The sequence below is a fragment of the Hypomesus transpacificus genome, chromosome 2 (genome assembly GCF_021917145.1).
Source record: "Hypomesus transpacificus isolate Combined female chromosome 2, fHypTra1, whole genome shotgun sequence".
Classification (NCBI taxonomy): Eukaryota; Metazoa; Chordata; class Actinopteri; order Osmeriformes; family Osmeridae; genus Hypomesus; species Hypomesus transpacificus.
Genome location: NC_061061.1, coordinates 4,578,231 through 4,605,877, shown reverse-complemented (window position 1 = coordinate 4,605,877; position 27,647 = coordinate 4,578,231). Strand labels below are relative to the sequence as shown.

General features: G+C 47.6%; 1 protein-coding gene across 4 annotated transcripts in view; it reads right to left on the bottom strand.

Moving 5' to 3' along the window:
• Window positions 1–467: 467 nt before the first annotated feature.
• Window positions 468–27,647, bottom strand: part of nbeal2 (neurobeachin-like 2) — a 38,626-nt gene continuing 11,446 nt past the window's right edge. For 2 of the 4 annotated variants that reach the window (XM_047039595.1, XM_047039616.1), the window contains exons 8-55: window positions 27,120–27,423; window positions 26,748–26,854; window positions 26,289–26,369; window positions 25,106–25,189; window positions 24,637–24,735; window positions 23,484–24,148; window positions 23,251–23,383; window positions 22,819–22,938; window positions 22,200–22,530; window positions 22,038–22,120; window positions 21,862–21,954; window positions 21,448–21,619; window positions 20,963–21,096; window positions 19,870–20,029; window positions 19,475–19,577; window positions 19,025–19,178; window positions 18,419–18,574; window positions 17,699–17,858; window positions 17,502–17,590; window positions 16,514–17,239; window positions 16,151–16,335; window positions 15,881–16,037; window positions 15,311–15,454; window positions 14,218–14,541; window positions 13,108–13,257; window positions 12,773–12,930; window positions 11,033–11,157; window positions 10,791–10,908; window positions 10,298–10,455; window positions 9,870–10,003; window positions 9,425–9,532; window positions 9,208–9,303; window positions 8,916–9,040; window positions 8,645–8,785; window positions 8,412–8,542; window positions 8,071–8,180; window positions 7,787–7,904; window positions 7,581–7,678; window positions 7,229–7,342; window positions 7,022–7,108; window positions 6,713–6,822; window positions 6,168–6,340; window positions 5,953–6,047; window positions 3,946–4,062; window positions 3,660–3,821; window positions 3,309–3,457; window positions 3,049–3,184; window positions 468–2,879 (exon numbers count right to left, since the gene is read on the bottom strand). In XM_047039595.1, the coding sequence (XP_046895551.1) occupies window positions 2,772–2,879; window positions 3,049–3,184; window positions 3,309–3,457; window positions 3,660–3,821; window positions 3,946–4,062; window positions 5,953–6,047; window positions 6,168–6,340; window positions 6,713–6,822; window positions 7,022–7,108; window positions 7,229–7,342; window positions 7,581–7,678; window positions 7,787–7,904; window positions 8,071–8,180; window positions 8,412–8,542; window positions 8,645–8,785; window positions 8,916–9,040; window positions 9,208–9,303; window positions 9,425–9,532; window positions 9,870–10,003; window positions 10,298–10,455; window positions 10,791–10,908; window positions 11,033–11,157; window positions 12,773–12,930; window positions 13,108–13,257; window positions 14,218–14,541; window positions 15,311–15,454; window positions 15,881–16,037; window positions 16,151–16,335; window positions 16,514–17,239; window positions 17,502–17,590; window positions 17,699–17,858; window positions 18,419–18,574; window positions 19,025–19,178; window positions 19,475–19,577; window positions 19,870–20,029; window positions 20,963–21,096; window positions 21,448–21,619; window positions 21,862–21,954; window positions 22,038–22,120; window positions 22,200–22,530; window positions 22,819–22,938; window positions 23,251–23,383; window positions 23,484–24,148; window positions 24,637–24,735; window positions 25,106–25,189; window positions 26,289–26,369; window positions 26,748–26,854; window positions 27,120–27,423 (7,785 nt within the window). In that variant the 3' untranslated portion in view covers window positions 468–2,771. The remainder of the gene's footprint in view (window positions 2,880–3,048; window positions 3,185–3,308; window positions 3,458–3,659; window positions 3,822–3,945; window positions 4,063–5,952; window positions 6,048–6,167; window positions 6,341–6,712; window positions 6,823–7,021; window positions 7,109–7,228; window positions 7,343–7,580; window positions 7,679–7,786; window positions 7,905–8,070; window positions 8,181–8,411; window positions 8,543–8,644; window positions 8,786–8,915; window positions 9,041–9,207; window positions 9,304–9,424; window positions 9,533–9,869; window positions 10,004–10,297; window positions 10,456–10,790; window positions 10,909–11,032; window positions 11,158–12,772; window positions 12,931–13,107; window positions 13,258–14,217; window positions 14,542–15,310; window positions 15,455–15,880; window positions 16,038–16,150; window positions 16,336–16,513; window positions 17,240–17,501; window positions 17,591–17,698; window positions 17,859–18,418; window positions 18,575–19,024; window positions 19,179–19,474; window positions 19,578–19,869; window positions 20,030–20,962; window positions 21,097–21,447; window positions 21,620–21,861; window positions 21,955–22,037; window positions 22,121–22,199; window positions 22,531–22,818; window positions 22,939–23,250; window positions 23,384–23,483; window positions 24,149–24,636; window positions 24,736–25,105; window positions 25,190–26,288; window positions 26,370–26,747; window positions 26,855–27,119; window positions 27,424–27,647) is intronic. The other 2 variants (XM_047039605.1, XM_047039625.1) reach the window with 2 other exon arrangements.

The following is a 27,647-nucleotide window of genomic DNA, read 5'->3' as shown; positions in this document are numbered from 1 at the left end:
CTCTAAGACACTTTGAATTGTCCCCCTGTAGGTGTTTATGGGTAGGCTGACAGGATGTTCAGCCCACCAGGAGATCAAAGCCTCCTCTTTAAGTACATTTAGTGTTGCTGTGACCTTTTCAACTGCAATAGGGTTCATACAGACAGAGATGACAGAGATTTGCTGAAGGGGCTGGAGTCCAGAAGAGGATCAAAAGTGTATTAGAGAGAAAAAGTAACCTAGCGTTAAGAGCTGGGATGGTTGGCAGTTCCTGTACCATGTCTCTCCAGAGTGGGTGCTGTGATGGCAAGCTGGAATAGTCTCAAGTTCTGGCCTGTGATTTAAAAAATGTTTATTGACAATTTAGCCCTCAAGTTTTGTTAATCTGTGCAAATATCTGCCACTGGACGAGTCTATACAGAAGAATGGATCCGCAAACTGTAATCATTGTTGTCACACATTTGCACTTAAGGAACAGGAGACAATCAGGCAGTTAAAAAAAGCATGTATTTTGAGAAAAATACAAACACCAAAATAGTGATTACAAAAGAGCAGATCCAGAACCAATGTAGCCCTGGGCTACTCTAGGCTTGGGTTGGATTGTGCAGGGGTACAGATGATGGAACTTTGAAACAAAGCTGTCACATATAAACACTATGCATTCAGTGTAGTGTCCTAGGTGGAGGACTGAGGTGTGTGGTCAGCCAGGAAGATTAAACTGGAAATGGGTCAGCACGGCTGCATAGTTAAGTGAAAAAAACATACATTCATGTAGGACTACATACACCAGTCTCACACAATGCTTCATCAGGGTCATGAAAAGCAGCTGACTTTCATAACTATGCAAAAGACACTCCTGTACAAAGAATACAGCAAATACAGACATTTACATTGCAACAAGCTATTTCAGACTCGCCTTTTCAACAAATATCTAGACTCAACTGAATCATAAGACATTAACTGGTTAATGTGATTCTGAAAATTGAAACACCATCCATATAATACGAGCAGACCCCCCCCCCCCACACACACACACACAAAGCTATAATTATGTCTGTATTTTTTTCAGCTCTCCATAATTCACTGTAATCCAGATATGTGTAACAGGCACCATTTTGTTGGTGCTGTATTGCATTTGCCCAGCGGTTCCCTTTATTGTCCTCCATCATGATGGTGCATAACAACAGATAATCCCTGGCCACACTACAGGGGCCGACAGGAATTGCATTCCTCCAATCACGTCAGAGTATTTCCTCAAATGTGTTTCACAGACACCATCTCTTTGTTTCAGTTCCTCTTTAAATAAAACAACAGCAGAACAAACTTTCAACAGTAAACGAGGGACGTGTACTCTGATTCAAGATGCACAAAGAATAGGGCGACTCCAAAGTAAGGCTTTGGTGTGGATGATGTGTGATCCGTTTTGTGTAGGATATATTTCTAAAACATCATTTACAGCAGCAAATTTGATGGACAGAAAGGTGAGAGGATAGAAAGTGTAAAATGAAGGGAGTGAGTCTTGGTATAGTAATCATACCATCTTACTGGAATTCAGTGTGTTTAAGGCTCCAGCTAAAGAGACAATAGAAAGCAACAAAAAAAAAGGCACTTTAGTTCATGTAACAAAATTGTTAAAAACATAAAAGGTTACTTTGCAAGGAGAAATCATCTTAGAAGATGAGCAATGACAATTTTGCAATAACATACCAATTTTGCAGCAACATAAGAATTTAGTTATCAATAAAAGTAGTCTGAACCATACACTTACAGTAGCTTGAATAAAACAAACTAATATACAGTAGTTATATACATGTAATAAAACAAGGCTGTCTTCTCTTCTTTGTAAGGTAAGTGGGCTTTTGGCCTTTCCTCCACAGAAACTGGTTACTTATAAGCTTCACAATCACAAGAAATTATACCTTCTAAGCTTCACAATCACAAGAAATTATACCTTCTAAGCTTCACAATCATAACAAATTATACCTTTGACCACAACACCATTATTGCTTTATCTGTTCAGCATTGCGTACAGGCATGTCATATACACATATTTGAGTTGCCCCAGAAATCCTAACATTTTGACCTTTATCAGAATGTGCATAGTCCAGCACTGACCTACTGTATGAGAAGCACACAGAAGCAGCTTGACCCACAACACATGGACACACACTTAAATGCAGAGAAAGTAGACCCACTAGTGGTACATACTGGTACTTTAAATCTCAAGCAACATTAGTCTTCAAGTTTCGAGTCAAGGTGCCGTTGCCAAACCACTGGCCTTGAAACAATCAAAAGAAAGGAGGAAAAAAGGGATGCTGAAAAAAGGAGGTGGGAACATAGAGAGTTCACAGCATTCTTCCCCTCATACTGCACTGAGTGTGTGTGTGTGTGTGTGTGTGTGTGTGTGTGGGCAGGCATGTGTGTAGGTGTGTGTGTGTTCCAGAGTGAGTCACCAGGCTTATAGATATGAGTAGGCTCACCACAAAGAATTCCTCCACAGTCATCGTTTTCAAGGATTATACTCATCTAAAAAGCGCTCCCCTTTTTGTCCGCTAAAACATAGACATTCTTTGGAATGACGCAGTCTAAAAACAAAGCAAAAAAACACCAGGCTCAAAAAAAAAAGAAATAAGTGCAGTAGCTGTAGCTGCTCTCCCAGAGAGTTCAATAACTAGAGCCCAGAGCTGAGCTGGGCATGGGAAGGATGTGGAAGGCAGGAGGAGAGACACAGTGTGAGCCAGGGGTCTATTGACCCCAGGGTCTGAAGGGACCCAGTCTTCCCAGGGCCTTTCTCACTTCCCAGTGTACTCTGTGGGGTTGTACTCTGTCTCTCCAGAAGAGACCTGGGAGATCCGTCGGGTGGAGCCCCACAGTCGACGAGAGAACTGTCCGGAGCGCACCTGAGAGGAGGAGAGAGAGGGGATTGGACGTTACCTCACTTCATAGGGGACAACGAACACAGACATAACCCCCACACGGTCCAGAATTCCAGCGACACCAGTCCCCTACCCCCCTCAAACCCCCCCCACACACACACGCACACACAAAGGGGGCTCCCCCCAGTCTAACCTCCTCTGGTTTCCCCGCGCCCACCACGATGAGCTTGCCATCCTCCAGGCCCACCAGGATATGGCTGCCCTCCTTGGTCACAGACACACTCCTCACAGGCACCTTCAGGGCCAGGGGCTTCACTGCCAAGTCCAGACTGGTCCACAGGAAGAGAAAGAGGGTGTCACTTTGATGCTCCCCTACTACGGTACTTGACTCATCTGCACAACAGTGCTGTATCACAGGTGGTTGTTTCGATGTGATTGCGGGTCTCTCCTCACCTGAGCAGGTCTCGGATATGGAGGTTGCCCTGGGATGTGCCCAGGATGACGTAGTCGGCTGCCAGGTACAGAGCCGTCACCTGCTCCTCCAGGGTGGCGGACGCCAGGAGACGGCCGTTGACCGAGTAGACATGGAGCGAGTACTTCTCCTTTAGAGAGAGAGAGAGAAAAAAAAGAGAGAGAGAGAGAGATGGACCGACAGACAGACAGACAGATAGAGAAGGTCAGAGTAAAGAGGGTGAAGTACATGAAATAATGGAAACCAAACGTTTACGGTGTGATATGTCTGATGATGATTCATGCACGCGTGTCCTCGGAATATGTGTACGAGTCTGTGTGTGGTCTGCATACCTTCCCAACAGAGCAGCCGTCCAGAGCAGTCTGAGCCACAATGTGGCCCTCCATGCCCACCTGCAGCCCCGTGACGTAGGCTGGCAAACAGCTCTCGCCTGGGGGCTTCAATGTCCGCAAGAACTGGCCCCGCCTAATACTGTGCACTATCAGAGTCCCATCCTGACCGAGGAGTAGTCCGACAAAAGATTACACGTCAACAGATGTTACACTAAACGTCTGCCAGATACATTGTGTGCTTTGCCCTCTGCAGTGTGGCAGTGGTCCACTACTCGCAAACTCTCACCTTTGCTCCTGAGACAGCCATGTCCAACTCGGTGCTAATAGCCACAGAGCTGACTTCCTGGTCGTGGCCACAGAGGACTTGCACCGGGCGAGGTGACAGGCCACTGGAGAAGCCACCCTACAGGAGGAGGAGTGGGGGAAGTTCAACACAGGAAAAACAAGGAAGCACCCTTCCTGGCCTTAACATAATACCCATGTATACATACCAAGAGCACTGGACAATCAAGTTCACATTACAATGTACAGTGCCCTCCAAAAGTATTGGAACAGTGAGGCGAATTCCTTTATTTTTGCTGTAGACTGAAAACATTTGGGCTTGACATCAAATAATGAACGTGAGACCAGAGATCAACGTTTCAGCTTTTATTTCCAGGTATTTACATCAGGATCTGATGCACAACTAAGAAAATATCACATTTTGTTTGAATCCACCCATTTGTCATGTGATCAAAAGTATTGGAACAGATATACTTAAAACATATTTAAGTGAATAAGACTTAATATTTAGTTGCAAATCCTTTGCTTTCAATAACTGCAGCAAGTCTGTGACCCATTGACGTCACCAAACTTTTGCATTCTTCCTTTTTGATGCTTTCCCAGGCTTTCACTGCAGCCTCTTTCAGTTGTTGTTTGTTTTGTGGGGTTCCTCCCTTCAGTCTCCTCTTAAGCAGGTAAAATGCATGCTCTATAGGGTTTAAGTCTGGAGATTGACTTGGCCAGTCTAATACCTTCCATTTCTTGCCCCTGATGAACTCCTTTGTTGTTTTGGCAGTGTGTTTTGGGTCGTTATCTTGCTGCATGATGAAGGCTCTGCCAATCAGTTTGGTTGCATCTTTCCTTAAATTGGCAGACAAAATGTTTCTGTAGACTTCCGAGTTCATTTTGCTGCTGCCATCATGTGTTACATCCTCAATGAAGATTAATGAGCCCGTCCCAGAAGAAGCCATGCAAGCCCAAGCCATGACATTACCTCCACCGTGTTTCACAGATGAGCTTGTGTGTTTGGGATCATGAGCAGTTCCTTTCTTTCTCCAAACTTTAGCCTTTCCATCACTTTGGTAAAAGTTAATCTTTGTCTCATCAGTCCATAAAACTTTGTCCCAGAATTTTTGAGGTTCATCTCTGTACTTTTTGGCAAATTCCAGCCTGGCCTTCCTATTCTTCTTGCTAATGAGTGGTTTGCATCTTCTGGTGTAGCCCTTGTACTTTTGTTCATGAAGTCTTCTGCGAACAGTAGATAGTGATACCTTCACTCCTGCCATCTGGAGGTTGTTGCTGATCTCACTAACAGTTGTTTTAGGGTCTTTCTTTACAGCTCTCACAATGTTTCTGTCATCAACTGCTGATGTTTTCCTTGGTCTACCTGTTCGACGTCTGTTACTTAGTACACCAGTAGTTTTCTTCTTCTTCAGGACATTCCAAATGGTTGTACTGGCTATGGCCAATGTTTCTGCAATGGCTCTGATTGATTTTCCATCTTCTCTAAGACTCACAATTGCTTGTTTTTCACCCAAAGACAGTGCTCTGGTTTTCATGTTGTTTTCACCTCTGAATACAGTCTGCATAGACAAAACCTATCTTACCCAATCTGAACCTGAGTGTAGACATTCAGTGGTATTTATTGATTGAATAATGTATGTAATAGGACACACCTGGGCAACAAAACACACCTGTCAGTCACATGTTCCAATACTTTTGCTCACGTGACAAATGGGTGGGTTCGAACAAAAAGGTGATATTTTCTAATTTGTGCATCAGATCCTGATGTAAATACCTGGAAATAAAAGCTGAAACGTTGATCTCTGGTTTCACATTCATCGTTTGATGTCAAGCCCAAATGTTTTCAGTCTACAGCAAAAATAAAGGAATTGGCCTCACTGTTCCAATACTTTTGGAGGGCACTGTACATACATTTCTCATAAAAATATGATATATTATCACCAGGAAAAAATGAATCCATAAATGAAAATAAACTGTCATGATTTATGAAGCTGACAGTGTACGGTACCTGCTGTAGGACCTGCCAGACCATACAGGTAGTGTCCCTGGAGCCAGAGATGAGGTAGATGCCACAGAGGTCCAGAGACAGGCACGTCACCACATCTAAAGGACACAACCCAACGGGAAACACAAGGCTGATCACCTATATGTCAACTCATCCATTCACCACAGGTCAACACGGGTCATCAAAGGTCACCACGGGTGACCGAATGAGCTTCTCACCGATGTGCCGGCAGATCCTGCCCACCAGCTTGCCCTTGCCCAGCTGGGTGACACGCAGGCTGCAGTCCCAGTGGCCGCCGCTGAAGAGCAGGCGCCCATCGTTGGAGACCACCAGGACCTGGGCACTGATCTCCACGCCCGGGGAGAAGGGCCCGCTCAGGAAACGTTGTGTCCTGTAGGAGGAGAGAGAGACGGATGGACAAAGGGATGGGGGGGGAATGGAGCATGGAGAGAGGTATTGTTGCAAGAAAACCAATAATGGGATGGAGAGAGAGAGGGAGAATAATATAGAGAGAGATGGAGAGAAAGACGAAGAGAAGGTAGGACTGAGTGAGATACTGCAATCCAAACGGATCTTTGCGGATAATAAGTGAATCCTTTAAATTGGATTAAGCCTTACACAAATAACTGTAACTAAGCACAGCGTTCGGCCACACGAGACGATAAAAACATTTTGTCTGTGGTCTGGATCATCTTCCATCATTGATAGTGTATACAGCATGGGGTTAACAGTGTAGGAACACACACTTGCTGGGGTCACTCACTTGGGGTTGAGCACAGTGGGGTCCTTGGTGAAGGTGAAGTAGTTGGCAATGTTCTTGTCAAACGGCAGCCAGCTGTGTGTCCCTATCAGACCGTTGGCACTCACTGTCACCTGGGTGGAGAAGGAGGGGGGAGAGGGGAGAGAGAAGAAGGGGAGCGCAGAGAGAGGGTGGGGAAAGAGAGTAGAGGGAGAAAAGGGGGGAGGAGGGAGTTACATGGAGAGGATATGTGAGTGACTATGCTTCAACATGTACAGGGTTATATACTGTAGTACGCAAAGAGCAAAGAGGACTTCAGTGGGTAAAGCTCACCAGAACATCGGATCCTGGGATGATGAAGGAGCGGTTTGGGGTCTTTGGGACTAACGCCTGGACCAGTGGCACGCCATTACTCACCACCTGAAACACACATAGACACATGCACAGAGTAGCCATTAGAGTGTGTATAAACCGTACAAGAGGTATTCCTTGCAGTGCTAAATGCAGGTGGGTGACAGAGAGTGACTGAGGCAGTCCTACCTCCACAAAAGGGCGCAGCTTGTCCAGATGCTCAAACAGGTTGAGGGGCAGAGTGTCCATGCGGGCCTGCCGTCTGGACGCACTCTGGGCTGACATACGAGGGGGGTGAGGCTCCTACTCCCCCAGAAACACAGTCAGAGGGGTCAGTTAAGCACAGCTGGAACACCACAGACACCCAGCTACAACCAGCTCCGACACATTCACAGACAACACTACCACCAAGTCACACACTCAGCCTGGGTGAGAGAGCAGAACTGCTTGAAATAAACATGTGTTCCCAGCAGAAGCCTGCAGAGTGGCAGTAAATCTTGGAGTGTTTAACGGTAGTAAATTGCTGAGATGGGACTCAGACCTTGAGGAGCTGACAGGGGGTCTGGCCGAAGTTGCTGATGATGCCCTCCAGGGCCTTGCGCTCTGTCTCATTGGCTATGGCATCCAAGTCCACGGCGCCTAGAAAACCACCAGTCAAACAGCAGAAATGTACGGAGCAGTGGGGTAGAACAGTGGTGGAACAGTGGTGGAACCGTGTTGGATACCCATGTTCTGTCCCAGTCTTACCCTCATAGGTGCAGTAGTAGAACACATTGAGGGCCTCCACAGCCTCCTCGCCTCTCTGCTTGTAACCAAAGATCAGGTCAATCCACTCATGGAGGTGACTGGACACATGCTCACATTCCTGAGGACGCACACACGCACACACCGCGGTTACCTCCTATCCACAGTGTCCTTCTTTCAAAGGGATCAGACCGATTCATTTGTGGGTGCAGTAGGATCTGGATGACATGGGATATGGGATGGAGGGGTTGACTGAAGGATGAGACGCTGGGAGCCTTCTGTCTCACCAGGGCCTTCCTATGCTTCCTGATGAAGTCGTCCCTGGACGAGGCCCAGCGTGGTAGTAACACATCTGCCACTGACTCCTGGGACATCTGCAAGCTGCCCAAGTCAAAGCCTGGGAGGAAGAGAAAAATAACACACACACACACACAGACCCGCACAGAAACACAAACTGTCATATACATAAACATGAAGTATAGGGGGTCTATAGGGGAAGTATACACTCAAGGAGCAAGCTACACATTAACATGGATTTGGGGTCACATCCTATATAATATCGCAGCTCTGACTATGCACAGGCTCCGTATGTGAAATATCTCCGTAACCATGCAAGGCTGTTTCTCACCGTTCATGTTCTGCAGGAACTCTGGGAAGTAGAAGAACTCGGGGATGAGCTCTTTGACGTCGGCGGGACTCTCCATGCGAGCCTGCCACGCCGCTGGCACGGAGTGGAATTGTCGGTCTGCTACGTCAAACCTGAACACGGAGAACCACACATTTGACCGCGTCCATGTGCTGAGAGTGACTTCAAAACTACTTGAGCTTTCACGTCCTCCTCAAACACACTTTCCGGCCTACCTGCCGCTCTGCAGCTGGATGTGCAGGGTGGTAAAGGGCTCCATGCGGATCATGTAATGCATGACCCCGGCAGCGTTTGAGTAGTGTGTGCCGTAGTGGAACTTGTCGATGGTGCCTGTAGAGTCCTCAAAACTCTCATACCTGAAGGCATACGAGGGGAAATGGATCAAAAACAATGAATGGATGGATCAGCACTAACAATTGTAATGCTGACACTGTAGAGTTGGGTTTTCAGCAGATGTTAGGAGATTCAGATGAATACACCACTCACTTCTCTCTGACATTCTGGGCGTGTTTGGAGTTGACCACACCGATGGGTTTGGACAGGTCCCTGAACACTTCAGGGTCCTCTAGATCCAGAACCGAAGAGGTGTAGTCACACAGAACCCAGGGGAACTGTAAAACATACAAGAACACAAGTCATACCCAACAGAAAAACCAGGGCTGGTCTGTGAAAACAGAAAACCAAACTGTCCATCTTCTGGGACAGTTAGTTTGTCAATGAGTCGGGGGAAAAATGTGGTATAATTCTTCAGTGTTTTCTTAACATTAGGTCTACTTACCACTGGGTACTGGGAGAGGTCATTATAGGTGCGCCCAGCGATGGTGTTCAGTTGCATCAGGTACTCAAAGTTAGAAATTTCCCTGCACACCCATTTCTATAGTAAAAAGAAAACAAAAATAAGTTCTATTCAAATAAGGAATTTCCTTTATTTGTCTCTTTTGGACTCATAGCAGTTGTTGTGGTTGCTGGTTGAAGTAGTCGGGTGTGTCACGCACCTGTGTGAGCCCAGAGGCCGTCAGCAGCTCCTGTGGGGAGCGGGAGCCAAAGTAGAAGAGGTTGGGGGGCCGCAGCCCCAGGATCCTAGAGTACACCTTGTTCCGCACCTGGATAGGGGAGGGTAACAAACGAACACTATGATCTTTCACTAATTTTTGGTCAACCAAAAGGTACCATAAAATCAATTCCCCTGGGAAATAAATGTTTCACAAGCAGTCTCTATAGTCTTAAAGGTACTATAGGTTGGATTTTTTCCATAGATTTAATAGTGAAACCACCGTCAATAAAACTCTATCTGGAGAAAAGTGTTCAGAAAATAACTTGGGGTGCTGTTTCTCATGATATTCTATAATGTTACCCATTGCAGCTTTAAGGGACACTTATGTGGGTATCAATGCTGTAAGCCAATCCTGTGGCTAGTGAGTGGTGCTGTGATTGGAGCACCTTCTTCTTGAAGTTGATGAAGTAGTGAGACTGGTCTATGAAGAAGAGCTCCAGGGCTGACCGGCGCAGGTTGTAGCGTCTCAGGTGCACCTCTCTCAGCTGAGACAGAGGCCTTTTGAAGTCGAACCCGATCCCTGAGGAAAGATCACTGTTGAGTATGACAATCCCTACTCCGCATTGTTGTGTTGGGTTTATGTGTTTACTTTTGTAAAACATTGTCATGTGATCCAGGTTCATCAGATTTTGGGGCTGTGTGATGCACGTGTTGAGTGAGTAATGAAAAATCCTATCGAAGGTAACGTTTGGCAACTGAATCGGTAACTTGTCTCCTTCCTAATACATGTTGTCTCTTAACATACCCTTTGTGAGTACTGTCAGTGGTTATTAGGGTATATGTGTTTTCTGTCAGATTGCAGTATGTCCTTTACCCTCCTCAGTCTCCTCTTTGTCACTGCTGTAGTCGTAGAAGTAGAGGTGGTGGGTGGTGACCTCCAGACGACCAGGAACCACTGCCACAATGGTGATGAGCTCGCAGTCCTCTGACAGCACCAGCTTCTCCTTCTGACTCTCATCCTCCCCCTCCACCCTGTGGACCACAGTGAGGCATGCTGGGTCAGAAACCTAGGATCTCCATCAACATGGGAGTCAGATGGCTGAGTGGTGAGGGAATCGGACTAGTAATCTTAAGGTTGCCGGATCGATTCCCCGCCGTGCCAAATGACGTTGTGTCCTTGGGCAAGGCACTTCACCCTACTTGCCTCGGTGGAATGTCCCTGTGATTACTGTAAGTCGCTCTGGATAAGAGCATCTGCTAAATGACTAAATGTAAAGCATGGTAATGGCTAACAACAGTTAATTAGCTGTGGCTGACAACAGTGAACACTAGTGTTGCATTGATGAGGTGGCGTAACAGCGACTCACTGGTTGTCCAGAAAGACAATGTCCTCTTCTCCCAATTGGTCGTCCTCCATGTCACTCACTTTTGCTTCCTTCGCAACAGCAAGGGGGAGGGGTTCAGAGCTGCGGGGACTTTCAGCTCCTTATGTTGGAATAAATCAAATTCAAAACAAATCTATACACCATCCATACGTGTTAAATACTATTTCCAACTGGCTCATGTGTACGCTAACAAAAATAAGACATGTTTAGTTCTTGAGACGTACCCATGTTGTCTCTGAAAGCGCTAGCCTCTGTATGGGTGTCGTACTGGTAGTTGGGGACCAGTTTTAGCCTCATCTTGGAGTAGGTTTCTGCACTGGACAGCTTCCATTTAACCACTGGAGGATCTCTGAGGAGTAGAATTGTGACTACATTTAATGAATACATAAAAATGAACAGGTTTACATTACAGTTTTTTACAATCGCTATGAGAGTTTTTTCAATAACCTTAAGTTTTCTAAACTTTTAACGCACCAACACACCTACCACACACAATTGGCAAAACTGTTAATTTCATGCTCAAAATCACACATTGTAAACTAAACTCAAACACTTATTGTCATAACACAAAAATACACTAAACATGACATCATGTCTACCAAACACTAACACACGTTCTCTCTTCACAGGAACATTTAGTCAATCATAGCATAATGTCATAAAAAACTAACATAAGATGGAATTACAAAAACTGCATTCATTTAGGAAGGTATGTGTCAGGTCTCACAGTATATGGATTATAGATTGTGTTTGCAATGCAGTTTCTTTTGAAGCCTCTCAAAATTTTTGTTTTGTTGGGTTTTGTAAATGCATGCATTTTGTTATGCACTTTTGCTGCATAAATTCAGAACAAAAAATGAATGACCCATCTCAGAGAAGCTTTATAGAATGTACGGTTACTGTATAGAAAAAAAGAAACATAATTGTTGCAGTAAAGGCTTCATTTGCAACAGGACATTACTGCAAGAAATACAATATAGCTTCCATTTACAGTATTACCCTAGCTCTGGACCTTCTTTGAGCGCCACCACACATTCTAACTCCTCTCCCTTGTCCCACTCCTCTCTCTTGTCGTGGTACTTGTCTTCCTCTCTCTTGTCCTGGTACTTGTCTTCCTCTCCCTCGTCCTGGTACTTGTCTTCCTCTCCCTTGTCCTGGTACTTGTCTTCCTCTCTCTTGTCCTGGTACTTGTCTTCCTCTCCCTTGTCCTGGTACTTGTCTTCCTCTCCCTCGTCCTGGTACTTGTCTTCCTCTCCCTCGTCCTGGTACTTGTCTCCCTCTCCCTTGTGCAGGTATTACTGTATTCTTACTTTCTTGTGTTGCTCTATATTGTTCTTTTTCCACACAAGATCAGCACAGAGGTCATCTTTACTGTCTATACCATGTGGTCATGCAATTGAAAGAATCTCAACACCTGGGTGTTTCCTAGTTGGGAATCAGCTGTGATTTTCAGTATTTGCATAACTTCAACTGTTTCTCAGCAGCAATGGAATAAAATACAGGGGATATATTTGTGTTTCAATTCACAATATAAACAGGTGTTCACTTTGACTTTAGCCAATAATTTAGGCTTTGAACATGATGTTATCTGTTTTCCTGACAGTGTGAAAGCATTGGTAAATTGGGCAGTAATTTGTTTTTTTTACTGCCTCGATTTTTTTGTCTTGGTTGAGTTTGTTCGTAAAAGTTTGTGTTTACTCTATGCATTTTGTGTCAAAGCAACAAGAAATGTGTTAATTGTACAGCCTACACAGACGGATGTTGTGCTAACTGTGTTAAGAGTTTAGGAAACTTGTTAAAGGTATTGAAAAAACCGTCATAGCGATTGTAAAAAACTGTAAATGATGTGGAGAAAAAAATGATTTTAAAAATAATTGTACAAAACAGGGTACAAAATCCATCACAATACCAAACGCTATTTTTTAATCCTAGTAAGTAAAATATTTGAGGCTGAACAACCAGACCTGTGTGCCCAGGGGCCTCTCTCGCTGGTCAGCAGGCAGCGGAGGGACTTCCAGTGACGCCACACCACCCCCTGCTGGCTGGAGCTCTGCTTCTGTACGCTGTGGTACCTGTTGTTCTCACTGCGCACTCGCTTCAGGTGAGGGTTCACAATAGCCTCCTGCTCACACAGGCACCGGCATACAAACACACACACACACACACATAAACACACACACACAAAAACACACACAGAAACACACACATTAACACGCATACAGAGGCCGTTGTTTAGAGTCTGTTCAATTGACTTCAACCTGCAGCTTTCTAAACAGGCTCCTCGGGGTGAAGGCCTCACCTGGAATTTGGCTTTGCTGTCTCCTTTGTCTTTGTCTCGCCGTATGGCTGTGCTCATGAGGTCGTCAAAGCAGGAGTTCCAAAAGTTGGACATGAGGTCGTGGCTCTTCCCAAACGTGTCCAACTCATACTGTTCCATAGTGGGTTGGACCTACAAATGTCATCAAATACACACATTTCAGAAAACACCATTACAACACACACTTAACCAACACAAAATCTCTATACAATTGTTTTAAAAAGTAATGATCTTCTTGACTTGGAACACACACCATTGCAAACACTCACTCTAACTATAGCTTTGGACTGATACCAAATGCTTGATAAGGCAGTGTGTTGTATGATCTGTATATACAACAGGTCTAAACAACAAAGATTTAAGAGAGTGAACTGTGACACACTTTCAAAATAAATCCTTGTCTGAACTTGGGAGGATCTGTTTGGCTTTAATTCACGGAACCTCTTAGCATAAACTTAATGCTAAGAGGTAACAGTTAGTGTAAACTTTTCTTTTCTGCCAACACACTGAGATTCGGTACAATTTTACCAAACTAGCTACTTTAGTCAGTCAGTCATATTTATTTATAAAGCACATATAAAAATAACAGCTGATAGCCAAAGTGCTGTGCCATAGCGAATTATAAAAACACACACTAAGACACAAAACTGCTTAGCTTTACATTACATTCTCTCAATCAACCAGCACAGAAGTAGATTATGAGTTACTCAGTGGTTGTGGGATAGCTCGGTGGACACAGCTGATGACACAGAACAGACAACAGCAAATCCAAACAGTGCCAAGTTAATCTAGAGCCAAGGACAAAGGTTACGGCAGACCCTCTAAAAATACATCACTGAGATTTAGACAAATTACTTCTGTGGAAACATAACATTTGGAATCTGATTTTCTGTCCAAGCACAGTTTACTCCCACTGATCACATAAAGCATGCTGGCAAAAGATCTGTATTTTTTTATATATACACCTTAAATGAATATGGCCTGGTACTGTTTACATTCTCTGATACTGAATGATGAATCCAGTAACATGACAGGCCTATATGGGTATCTGGCTGTAACAGGGTAGTGGTGATGTAGGGCAGGAAGACTGACATGATGCTGGTAGAAGTCTTGCCACTCCACGGTGTGACAGTAGTTCTGCAGGTCCTGAGCGAAGGTGGGGCTACCATTGGTCACCGGAAGGTTAGGCAGCAGGGACTGCAGCGTGACGGGGTCAGCGTGCTGATCCAGGAGGGTGCGTACGATGGGCACCAGCCGGGAGAAGGTCTCCGCGTGCCCGCCATTGGCATCCACCATGACACCCTTTGGCCACAGGGGGGCGCCCAAGCGGCCCAGCAGGAAACACACCTCCACCCACTTCAGGCAGAGCACTGTCTGGAGGAGGCTGTGGAGCTTCACACAAGCCATCACACACACCTGTGGACCCGGGAAAAAGAGAGAGAGAGGAAGGGAGGGCAGAAGAGATGAGATGGCGAAAGAGAGAAAAACACAGATAAAGAAAACTTTTATAAAAAGAGAGGAAGGGAGGGAGAGTGAGTCAGAGAGAGAGAGATAGAGAGAGAGAGAGAGATAGAGAGAGACAGACAGAGTGAGAGAAAAAGACAGAGGGAGAGTTTGCAAGACAGACGGAGAAAAGAAGGAGAGACAGTGACAAGACTAACTTGGAGAGGCATGTATACAACATTACGACAGTTAGCCTTTTCGATGCACTGCGATGGCTTGGATCTTGACAGGGGCTCCTTAAGAAAAGTACACAACAAAAGCCCCGTGTTGCCATCAAAAGGGTTAACCTGGGACAGCTTTCCTCTGTCCACTTGATCCCTCGATCTTGCAGTAGCCATCCCATAAATCAAAGGGAGCAGCCTGGTCATACAGAACACTCCCCCAGAGGAATGTGGGCTCTCCACTCTGATACCCACAGAAGGCCTGGTGGAGCTCAACTCCTGTCAGCCTTGTTACACCACAATAGGGCCATTCGCACTTGAAATCCAAATTGAACACATTTCAATCAGGCATAAATGGTTAGTACTGTTGTTGTTGTTGTTGATCACCCTGACCTTTAGTTGTTTGAATCCCTGTACTATGAAAGGGAAATGGTGCGAGCCTTTTCTTATTTGTGGTGGGTGGAGTGTGTGTGTGAGTGTGTTAGTGTGTGTGTGTGTGTGTGTCTGTGCAAGAGGCTAACCTGAGAGTCCTGCTGCTGGATGTATCCCGTGATGATGCGCAGGCCGATATAGGCCATCTCCCTGAGCTCCAGAGAGCCTGGGGAGCCCGGGGCAGAGTGCCATGCCTGTAGCCTGTCCAGCAGGTTCACCACCCCCTCAAAGATCTGCAAAACAACAACGCCTGTCAGCCACACACTGCAAGCCAGGACCCGACACAAAGCAGGACCTGTTACCACACCTCTCAACACACATGGCTAACTATGACTATTCAGCACACACAATAAATCCAGCCTAGTCAGAAATCAACAACTCCTACAAAATATTTATTGCCCTGCCGTAAACCAGGAGGAGAGGAGACACACAGATAATACAGACAATAACAAGAAGTAGCTACTGTATATCCTTCACAGCATTCCTGGATAATGAAGATCAGGCCTCCACACCCTCCTGAGCCTCTATACATTGTAAGCAAACAACAGTACTGGGCAGACTCCCTTGACTGTCATTTGAAAAGACTGCACCCATACATTAATACATTCATGCAGAATTGATTTTCACAAAGGACTGAAGTATTCATCTGGATGGGGTACCTTCTCGCTCCACAGAGCGTGGTTGTCGGTTCCCTCAGCGAACAGGAAGTCCTGGAGCAGCCTGAGAAGGCGCACCAGGCTGGGACAGTGGGGCAGAGACTGGCCCTGGGCGTCTCGCAGGTCCGACAGGGACGACTCCAGCATCATCTCCAACAGGCTGGCACACACACACACACGACTTAGGATACATTAGGAGTCTGAGAGCTTTGAGGTCTGACTCACTGCGGTGCTAGCGACAGATGGTGGACGGGGGCCTGGTCTGAAACTAACCTTCGTTTGATGTCGTCGGGTGGGCGCACCAGTTGGCAGGAGGAGCCCAGCTTGGTGAGGACAGAGAAGACCTGGCCCCTCTCCCTCCAGACGGCGTCCTCGCCACCCTCGGCCCCGCTGCCGCTCCACAGCACGGAGAACACAATGTTGGTCAACAGGTTACACAGCTCCTCCTCCGGGGTCTGCTGCCACACACACACACATACAAACACACGTACACACACACAAACCCAGTATATTAGGAAGATGAAGAACTTCTGGGTTCAAAAAGTGTGATGGATTCAAGCAGCAGAGCCTGGGGCTTGTGGGAGCAGGCAGGAGCCCGGCCTGAGGAATGGAGGGCTGAAGGGTTAAGAGCCCTACCTGAGGGTTGGAAGTGTTGGAGATGGTGTCTCCAGTGGGAGGTTCTGTTCCATAGCTGGCGTCGTCAAGCACATTGGACAGACTGGAGCTCTTCCTGGGCCTCAGAGAGGGGAAGGGCTTGCTGTGCTCCAGGGGGGACGGGGTGTCTCCCTGACTGCCTGCAGGTGTGATGGTGCCCGTCCCTGTGCCCGCCTCCCCCAGCTCCAGTTCAAAGGGGGAGGTGCCGAAGGGGGAGAGGGGGTGGTAGAGCCCCTCCTCCTCGCGGCGGGCTGAGGGGATGTCCACCGTGTTGGACAGGGAGGACGAGTGGCTCCCCTGCTCCGCTGAGTCAAAGGACTTAAAATGCAACGAGTGTGCGTAGCTCTTCAGCTGCCCGCCGCCGCCGTTAAGGGGCGACAGGGAGAGGTTGGAGAAACCCTCTGAGAGGTCCCGCGGGCCTCCTTCCTCCTCATCCTCTTCTTCCCGTGAGGTGTAGGTGAGGAAGAGGTCGGGCCGGGTGTCCTCTATGACTATGCTGTGGTCTCTGCGGAGGGGCGGGCGGAGGGGAGGGCGGAGGGGGAGGCGGGTGGGGGGCTCCAGGGAGCTGGGGGTGCTGGAGTCCTCTACGCTGGCTGCTCGGGACTCAAAGGACTCCTTCACGTAGAGCTTAGTGAGGACGTCCTGCCAGCCGGGCTGACGAGCCAGCTGCCTGACGTAGTCCTCGCTGGAGTAGATCAGGTGGAAGAGCTGAGGGGATAGTAGCAAAGAGAGGGGGGTAGCAGAGGGAGGTGAAAAAGAAATATGTGAGGTGACGGAAGGAAATGGAGGTGTGATATTTTAATGAAATGCCTTTTTATAAATCAGCGAACAAACTTGGGTTGTCCTTGAAGCGGACTGAAAATGGATCTTTTCAAACTTAGCTTTCTATCCTTCGCCAATGGCCCTTTCAAGCACTAAAAATAACCACCCGGACAGAATTTGAAAGAAGAATATCCGAAGGCTGACTGACCTTGCGACACACGTCCAGACGGACAGTGAGCTCAGCTCTGTGTGACAGATACACCACAGCCAGGAGGTCTCTGAAGCTAGGGCAGGCATCTGCGTGTCAACAGACGTCAGAGTCGAGAAGAAAATACAGAATTAGCTACACCACCCCCCCCCCAAATTTAACAAATTCCCAGTGTCTCAGAGGCTATTTTGGATTACCTGTTGCGAGAACCTGCTCGTACAGACAGCGCACGGTGGTCATGGTTACAGGGATGTCTCCAAGGAAACAGACCAGGCCTAGGTAGCCAAAATCCTTCAGCTTGACGCGGTGCTTTGTCCGTTCAGGCACTCTTTCACTCTTCAGGATTTTGTAGAGTACCTACACAGACAGACAGAAAACACAAAAACACCTCATGCTTAGATAACGGTCCCCATTTGTCTCATAAAAAAGATAGACTACTAAGATTTCATAGAGCTGGATTGATATGCTTCAATTTCTGTGTAAGAGGGCGGCTTCTCTCCTTGGGTCAAGAGGTCATGTTGTGGACACACTCAGATCTTATATAGATAAGGGTCTAGCTTGTTTAGAATTGTGAGTCAGCGAGTAAAAAAAATATGCTGGAAAAGGCTTCAATAAGTTACGAAACGGTCAAGTATAACCTTTCAAGAATACAAACATGCTGACCACATGCTGTGCCCTGTAAGGAAGAATTCTGTGGAAACTATATCTGAACTCCATTGTATATACGTCTGTCTGTAACCCATTGCTGTGCTCATCAGACCACTCCGCCTTGACTGTTGAAATGATCCGAGCTTGTTTTATAAAACCAAGTCAATCCTTTAACATTGTCAGTCATCTTTCCGGCCACCGACTGACATCATCATTGATGAAGTTGAAGATCGAAAATGAGCGGTTGGTCCGGAGCTATTGGTCCTCACCCTGAAGACTCTCTCGCGGGCCTCGTCCCCGAAGGTGGGGTTGAGGAGCAGGCAGTACAGCTGCTCCACACCCCACTCCACCAGCACCGTCTGGACTGTTTCCCTGGGGGGCGTGCTCCGCAATAGACAGTAAAGCACGTCCAGCGCACTCACCACCTAGGGCCGGGAATCCAAAACACATTAGCCGCAGTCTTTGTGGAATCTTGAGCCAAAGTTGTTGTGTGTTTCAGGCCCACACCTTTTCAGTCTGCCGTCTATTTAATGTGCGAATTTCTAGTTGGACTTATGTCCGTCTGTTACTTTTCATTTATTTGTTTTATTAGCATTCTTATACAGTATATTTGTGTATTCTTTTTCATGTTTTTTATTTAAACTTATGTTATTTTTTTACTTCTCAACTTTGTGTTCAGCACTCACACTGCATTTGTTGCAATGACTTGCAAAGATTGATTGACTAGTTGATTCATCAACTAGATCTGTCTGGACCAGGAGGCTACAACAATGTATCAATGCAGCACGTACTCATCTAAAACTCACTGTGAAAGTGTGGGGAGAACAAGACAGAGAGCCAGGAGAGAAAGAGAGAACGAGTCCAGGATTGCGTACCTGCTGTTCCTCTCCCACGGCGAGTGTGTAGGCCAGGACACTGTGGAGCTCCTCTGGGCTGGGAGACCTGAGCAGGAAATCCCTCAGCAGGGTGAACAGAGAGATCTGGACCGTCTGCTTCTCATCAGACAGGCGGCTGCCGTCTTTCTCCATGCTGCGGAGGGACAGACGGACAGGGACGCAGACAGACAGGCAGACAGACAGGCAGTCAGGTAGACAGTCAGGTAATTAGACAGACAGATAGAAATACAGACAGGAAGGCAAGCAGACAAACAGACAGACAGACAGACAGACAGGCAAACAGGCATCCAGGCAGGCAGGCAGAAAGTCAGACAAAATAATACCAAAACCATAAAAACACACCTAACACATCTACTCAAACGTGCCTTGGTACAGTATTCACATCCCCATGGTGACTGAGCCTTACTGTGCAGGTGCTGTAATGTTTACCTGTAGTGCGTCCGTATGGTATCCAGGATGTACTGCACCCCATACTTCCTCCTCATGCGCTGCTTGCCATCCTTGATTACCGTGGACAAATACTGGACATGGCCTTCATACAATAAAGAAGATATATAACTGAGAAGACAGCACTGCCAATGGAGCTCACTGGAAAACTACAATGTGACAGCTTAGTTAGTAGTACTGTAGTAGTATTGTAGTAGTGTTGTACCCAAACACAGTGGAGTGTTGTCGGTTTCTTATCCAGACACACAGTTACGAGGTATTCCTTTCCTTTCCCAGACACACAGTTACGAGGTATTCCTTTCCTTTCCCAGACACACAGTTAAGAGGGTATCGGTTCCTTACCCAAACACACAGTAAAGAGGGTATCGGTTCCTTACCCAAACACACAGCAAAATGACTGTTGCTCCAGATGCGGAAGTCAAAGAGCAGGTGCTGGTAGAGCTGCAGGAGCAGAGGGCTGTTCCCCTCGCTGGACACCTGCTCCAACAGGAACTGACACGCCATCAGAACACTCATGTCCATCATGCTTCCCGGCACCTGGGCGAGAGGGGAGGGGAGTGGGTAAGTGGGATAAGATGAGGATAGGGGTGAATATGTGGGACAGGATGGGGGTGAGGGGGGGGGGGGGAGGGTTAGGTTACGCATGGGGAGGTGGGGAGTGGGATAGGGTACGGGTGGTGGTGGAGGGATGGAAGAATGGGAAAGGATGGGGGTAGGGGAAGTGGGCGCAGGGTGGATACGAGAGATCACAGGGTGAAAGTTACTGTAAGTGTTTACAGTCCTGATATTACTCTGATGTGTGTGTGTGCGCATGTGTACCAGGGCGTCTTGCTTCAGTGAAGTGAATTGAAGGGTTTAAAGTATGTAAGAGTGAGAGAGAGGGAGTTGGTGCCTGTGTGGCTGAGTGTGACGGCAGTGTTGACGCTGTGTGTGTGTGTGTGAGTGTGTGTGTCAGTGCGTGTGTGGATTATGGTGTAATTGTTAGAGCAGCGTTTCCTCCCAGGATGATTGGCTTTGCAGACACCAACATACACCAACATGTCCTGTCAAAGCAGCGACCCCTCCCTCGCTCTCCCAGGGAGCATCGCTGGAATGTAGGACAGTCTCCGTCTAGCCCACCCCACTGTACACACATCTACAAACACTACAATACAGGACACAAGTCTTCCAACCCAGGACAGGCACCCTGGCCCTGGGCATTCAGTTTCAAGCCCCTCACCTGTACACACTGAAATTCATCTGTCAACAACAAAACCAATGAAAACAATGAATTTGCTAGTAACTAAAGACTAATCGTTGTACTGTACATGATTGATGAGCGCTGATGTTATTGAGTCTCCTGAGGGTTGGGGGCATGAGCAGGTGGTCTGTCTCATCTTCTGAACTATACGCACCATTTGTATGTCACTTTGGGTAAAAGCATCAGAAAATAAGAATAAGAGTTCTAAAAGCAAACGTTTTGCCCCTCACCTTGCTCAACATGGCTCCTATGATGGCAGGGCCATGGCAGTTCAGCAGGCTCTCATGATTGACGGGGTGATGGCGAATCAGATTCTTCACCATCAACAGGAAGGCGGCAACGCTGTTTCTCTCCAGACGGCCCTCTGGAAGGAACGTGGGACACAGTGTCACCGCCTTAGCAACCACGGCTTCACCACGACAACCAGGGCCGGCGACTCTGTGTCAGGCTCCCCTCTGTCACTGACCAACAGTGATCATAGTGTTTGGTTTTGTTGAAATGGCTTGGTGCATTTTGGAGCATGTGTTCAGAATGCTGACGCTGATTTGGAATCAGAGACCATTCTCAACATTCTAGAATCCCAACGTGGTGGATATACCTCTCTAAATAAATCCACCAGTTACAGCTCCCCAAAATCAGTGCCTATTCACAGAGCGATTGCATTCCAAAGTTCAAAACAGGCTCGATCCTTTCCTCCAGGGCAGGGAATACTGACCCGAGGACTTGCCCAGGGGCAGCAGCATGCCGGCGGGCCCTCTTGAGGAGGTGAGCTCTGGTCCCAGGAGGTCCGAGGTCTCCTGCCCAACTCCGTCCACCTGCTCGGCCTCACACACTTGGTCCAGCAGGGGCAGCAGCACTCCCATGCCCCCCACCGTATTCAAAACATCCTGACATGGAACAGACAAATGGCCACACATACCGCACATTCATACACCCATCCATACACACACACACATCACATGAACATACACCCATCCATACATGCAGACACGGTTACATACAGGTGTAACCACTTTACTGCAAGAGAACCATTATATTAATTGTGCTTTTGTTCTCAAACACACGCAATTACAATATAATATAAATACAATATTAACAGTACCGAGAGGACACATTGGACAACACACACCTTGATGTCCCAGTTAACCACCTGATGTCCAGTTAGCCTGCCGTCATACTGGTGGTTGGGAGACAGATCCAGACAAATCTGGTTCTTGAAAGCCTGAGAACACAGATTTCATCAGTACCGTCTTGGTGCTGCCAGTGCGTTTCGGCAGCTCTGAGGAACATCTGAACCTCACCCACCTGTGGAGTGTAGTAGAGGAGGAGTTTGCTGTTGAGGTCCGAAAGCTCTCCATCCGCCTTGAACAGAGACACGTGGTTGGGGCCTGGGAGGAAGATGAGGTTACCGTAAAAACCATGTAGCACAACCATGTACAACTCGGCAGACGTGAGTGGCCATCGTACCTGCGGCATAGAGTGCCTTGGCCTGTAGCGGTTGCAGGGCCTCATGGCAGATGAAGGCAGTTCCCAGGAGACCGTCCAGAGAGCTCGGCGTCCCCCACTCCGTGTCCTGCAGCCCAGCAGGGATGGTGTGCACGTGGGACTCCTGTAGCGACCCCCAGCGGCCCCCCGCAAAGGTGGCCGGGAAGGACTGGGAGCGGGTGAGGGGGGCGGCGTGAGCGGGAAAGGCAAACTCCCCTGACAGGGATGACGGGGGAGGCAGGGTGGGGGAGGTGGTGGTGGTGGTGGTAGTGGTCCGGTGGCCCGCGGAGCCGATGCAGCAGGAGGTGAAAGGCTGGAAGAGGAGGAGATAAAGGAGGAGAGAGAAGAGGAAGTGGAAAAGAAATTAGACGAGGGGGTGGAAGAGGAGTAAGAAGCAGAAGAGTAAGAAGTACAACGTGAGAATGTGAAACAGAAGGGATAGAACTACCAGGAACACAGTACAGCACTGCCCTGAACACCCTGCCATAGCCCAACCCTCTCTATGCATCTCCAGTTTGCTCTGAATGACCTCAGTCCGTGCTAAACCAATGATCTTGTCAAAGCATAGACCTTCCAGCTCCCTGCAGTTACTCTTTCTTACCTCATTGAAAGAGGGGAAGCGCAGCTGGGCAGTCTTACACGGTTCTCCGTCTATGTAGATGGTGACCATGTTCTGTCCAAATGGACGACGGCCAGGGATGTGGACGATGTCCACAGAATGCTGAGAGACCAGAGACACAAAAAGCCATGATGACACAGGCTTCATTTCACACCACACATTTACAGGGCTGGCATGCAGAGCACGTCTGCAAATAGTCACTTCAGAGCTCATCCTTAGGAACACACCCACAAATTATACAATCGTGCAACACGTACGCACTTCAAATATAGATCATTATCATAACAACGTTCCACACAATGGATGAGCAGGACTGGTCCAGTAGTATATGTCTTGTGTTGGATGACAGGTTAGAGGTGTGTGTATGTGTGTGGGTTGGAGGCGTGTGTGTGGCTGTTAGTCTCTACATCTCACCCAGCAGCAGTCTGTGAGAGGATTGTCAGGCAGGCAAACAGCCATGTAGTCTTTCTTAGTGCACACAGCCACCACCAGCACCCCCTCCACGGTGAAGAACGCCTCCAGTCCCGTCCCGCTGGCCGTGAAGAAACTGGAGGACAGACAGAGAGAGGACACGGTCGAAACACCACGAGGTAGCAACAAACGACGCTGTGAGGTACTCTTGACTCGATGTCTGCTATCATGGTTACCTGTAGAGTTGTTTCCTGCGAGGGCCTTTCCCCATGCCTCGCGGGGCCCCCGTGCCAGCGGTGGGCAAAGGGGTACTGGGGTTGGAGCACTCCGAGTGATAAGGAGGGAAGTCAGCGTTGAGGCAGAGCCAGGCGTGGAAGGCAAAGGCGCTGCCCGGCCAACGCTGGACCGTGGGCACCATGATGCCCGCCATGGGGGGCGTTAGGTCAAAGTACTGCAGGGCGCTGTCTCTACCCTCCCTGGCCGCCATGGCTGACAGCACCCTGATGATGCGGGCACAGTACGGGTGTGAGCCCCTCCCAGGCGCCCTCCCGGTGCCGCTGTCCTGGTCCACCCTCAGCAGGCGGAGCAGGCTCTTCAGCTCGCCCGGCCGGAGGCACAGGGAGCCCAGGTCCTGCAGCAGGCCCAGCAGGGCGTCGGCACACTGCCTGTCCAGGCGCTGGGGCACCTCCAGGACCCGGAGCAGTGCTCCCACCAGGCCGGCCTCCACCGCCACGGTGCGGCAGGACAGGGAGCCTCCGCACACAGCCGCCAGCCACTGGGCCACCAGCAGCTGCAGCTCCCGCTGGGTGCTCAGCTCGGGCAGCCACTGCAGGAGCAGCAACAGGGGCTGGTCGTTGCTGATGCCCAGGTGGAGTGCATGGGCGTGCTCCCCTTCCACTGTCTGGAGGGAAGGTGGCAGGGAGGCAGGGATGGAGAGAGAGATATGGAGGAAGAGAGAGGGAGAGAGAGAGAGAGAGAGAGAGAGAGAGAGAGAGAGAGAGAGAGAGAGAGAGAGAGAGAGAGAGAGAGAGAGGAAAAAGAGAGAGGAAAAAGAGAGAGAGGAAAAAGAGAGAGGAAGATAGGGAGGGAGAGAGGGAAGAAGAGAGGACGGAAGAGAAAAAGGGAAGAAGAGAAAGAGGGAGGAAGAGACAAAGATAACAAGGGAGAGAGAGGAAGAAAAGGAGGGGATGATGAGTATAATACATTTGATCAAAGGCCTCATGACCTCAGTCTGTGCTGACTGTCTCCAAATCAGTTTAATGAGAAAGCTTGTTTGGCTCTTCTATACAAGCTACACTCCTCCCTGCTCCTCTCTTTCCTGCTCCTCTCTTTCCTGCTCCTCTCTGCTTATTTCTCCTCGGTGCCTCTCTGCCCTCCCCCTCTGCTCACCATGTTCATCAGCTCTTGTAGCAGCCTTTTGGTGGGCTGGCCTTGACTCTTGAGAACATCAAACAGCTGGGAGTAGCCGATCCTCTCCTTAAACACCTCCTGCAGAGGAACAGACAGAGGGGCTGAAACACCTCGCTCCACTCATAATGGTGCAGCTTGGCACATGCCTCTATCTCCTCTCAGGAGGGAACACATACGTGTTGCGTGTTTACAGTGGTATATGATTTCAAAATGTTACAGTAGAAATGTTTATCCACATACATATGTACTTACAGTACAGAACCATTAATATAGCACTGGTACTACTTAAATCAAATAATTTTAATAATACAATAACAGTCTTATGTCAGTTTGATTAAAATCCTGCAAAATGTTAGGTGTTCTGCAACTTATACAATGATATTTGTAGTGGTCGTACAGTAGAATTACTTTATACAGTTTATGAATGGTACAGTGGGTGGGTTCTTACCTTGGCAGAGGGGGAGTTACTCATGATGGCCGTGAGGACCCCCAGAGCATGCACTGTGATACAGTCTGAACCTTTCTCCCAAACCTGTACACCAAAAACACTCTGTTACACAACACAACTTCAGTCACTGTTTGAGATCCCACTGATACCAAAGACGGCAACATCACGTAAACACCAGGGAAAAGACGCACCAAGCGGGAGGGAAAAGACGCACCAAGCGGGAGGACTTTGAAAAGACGCACCAAGCGGGAGGACTTTGAAAAGACGCACCAAGCGGGAGGACTTTGACCAAACCTTTAAAATGCATGAAGTTGGTCGATGTCTTAAAATATTTTTTAAGGGTATATTTTTTTCTAATTCTTCAATAAGGCTGGGACGAATTTGAAAATAAGTGACATGGGTTAACAAACAACCTTCTCTTTGTCAGATACTAACAGGTTCTGACATGTTGGTTATAACTGCCACCCAAATACATGCTGTTTTTTTCCTTCCCAAAGGTTGTTGTAGCATCATTGTGCAACACAAGCACACTAAGAAATCACACCAACACCACTAAAGCTTCACCACGCGAGTTAATCAAAAACTTTAAATCATACAACCACACCAGTCATGCAATGTAGAATTATGTAGCCTTGAAAACAGCAGGGTTGGACATGCATGGAAAGCTAACCACCACATGCACACACACAGGATAGTACTCTCCTCCTACTGTCAACAGGTAACCCAGCCACTAGTCCTAAACATGACCTATGTCTGCCTTAGGTACAGGTACTTCATCCTGTCCCCAAAAATGTATTCCAGTATCTATTTTCACTAAGTGCTGAGGTATTTATGTGAACAATTTTAGGCAGTCAACTATTTTTTATACTGAAACATAAAACATCATAACTGTCCTAAAAAATTGCATAGACTATGCTGTCAGAGGAAGAGGGTGTTATTTATTAATGAAGAGATTCAACAATTGTAATAGAAACAGACAGCCATGTTATAAATACTCTAACTTCTATAATTTACAAGTGAGCATAATGGCTCACACTTCCTGTTGAAGGCTTCCTGTTTAAAGAGCTCTGAGAAGTGAACGAGGGAAGGGAGGGGAGGGGGAGAGGGGAAAAAAGGGAGGGGGGTGTTGTAGGAGGCTGAGTTTCCTGCTGACAGACCTACATCAACATCATGGTGAATATACCTGGTCCACTTCCACCTCTGTGAGTAAACGTGTGGTGAGGTCACACACACACTCCGTCCTACTCTTGTTGCTCTGATAGAGCTACAGGATACAAACACACACATACACACACACACACACACACACACAAGCAGACACACAAGCATACACACATACAGACAGAGACGGACACATTGTCAACTTGAGAGGTTAGAGAGACTTAGAAATGCTTTGTGTCTGTTTGTATCACATTAGATATGTTGGCAACAGTAATTGCTTCAACACCTGAACAAAGGGTAGTGCAGACAAACCAATGGACTGTCAGGAAGGCAAACAGACATGACAGACAGACACGGGCTGACGTGAACAAAAATGTGGACAGTGTCAGACATGTGGGTAGAGACATACAGATAGATACACAGACAGATGGACAAACAGACAGACAGACAGACAGACACACACACACACAGACAGACAGACCTTGCTGTTCTGGATGAGCCTGAGAATGTGCTCAAAGCAGTTATTATTGAGGAAGATGGCCTGCAGCACAGGCCTGTCAGGACACTGCAGGATCTCAGGCATCGCAGCTGTGGAGGACAGCAACACAGCGGTTTAAACCCTGACTCATCACAGAGAGATAGACAGACATTTCCTAAATAGCACCACACACACTGACTGACTCACAACTGTTTTTTAAGCCATGTCTACAACATTAATATCAGACGGAATCAGTATCCAAGCTAAATATCTTTCTTCTGGAGAAACTGGAGCGTGGAAGTGAAAAAAGTGAAAAAGAGCTAAAGTTGATTAAAGATGGGTCCTGAGTGGTGTAATAAGTAGGAGGTTCCTTACTAAGCATCTGGCTCTGGAGGGTGATCAGGCTGTCCTCCCAGGTTCGCCTGCCCCCCGGCTCACTGCCCAGGGGACGGTTCCAGTTGAGGACCTGGAAGTATCCGTCAAGCACAGTCTTAATCTCCACCTGCCGCTCAGCGGGGCTGCTGCCGTGGAGGGTGTGGATCATTGCAGTCAAGCACTGCAGGGTCAGTCTTAGCAGGCTGGGGTCCTTGGGATTGGGGGAGTCGCAGCAACACCAGGCCCGCAGCACGGAGAACAGGTCTTTCACAGAGTTGGGGGTGATGGAGAGCAGGCCGTTCTTCTGTAGAGCGAAATCACAGATAGACAAGTGAATCTGGAGTATGTTTCTTTATTTACAGCCAGGGGCATAGGTTTACATTATATGTGGGTGGAAAATGATTCACCCACTTTTTGAAAGCAGTTAATCTCTCCTCCCAATTTTTTTATCACGAAAATTTGACGGCCGCATCCCTCTGTATCCAGTTATTCAAAAACGCTGTCCCCCCACATTTGGAAATAATCCTA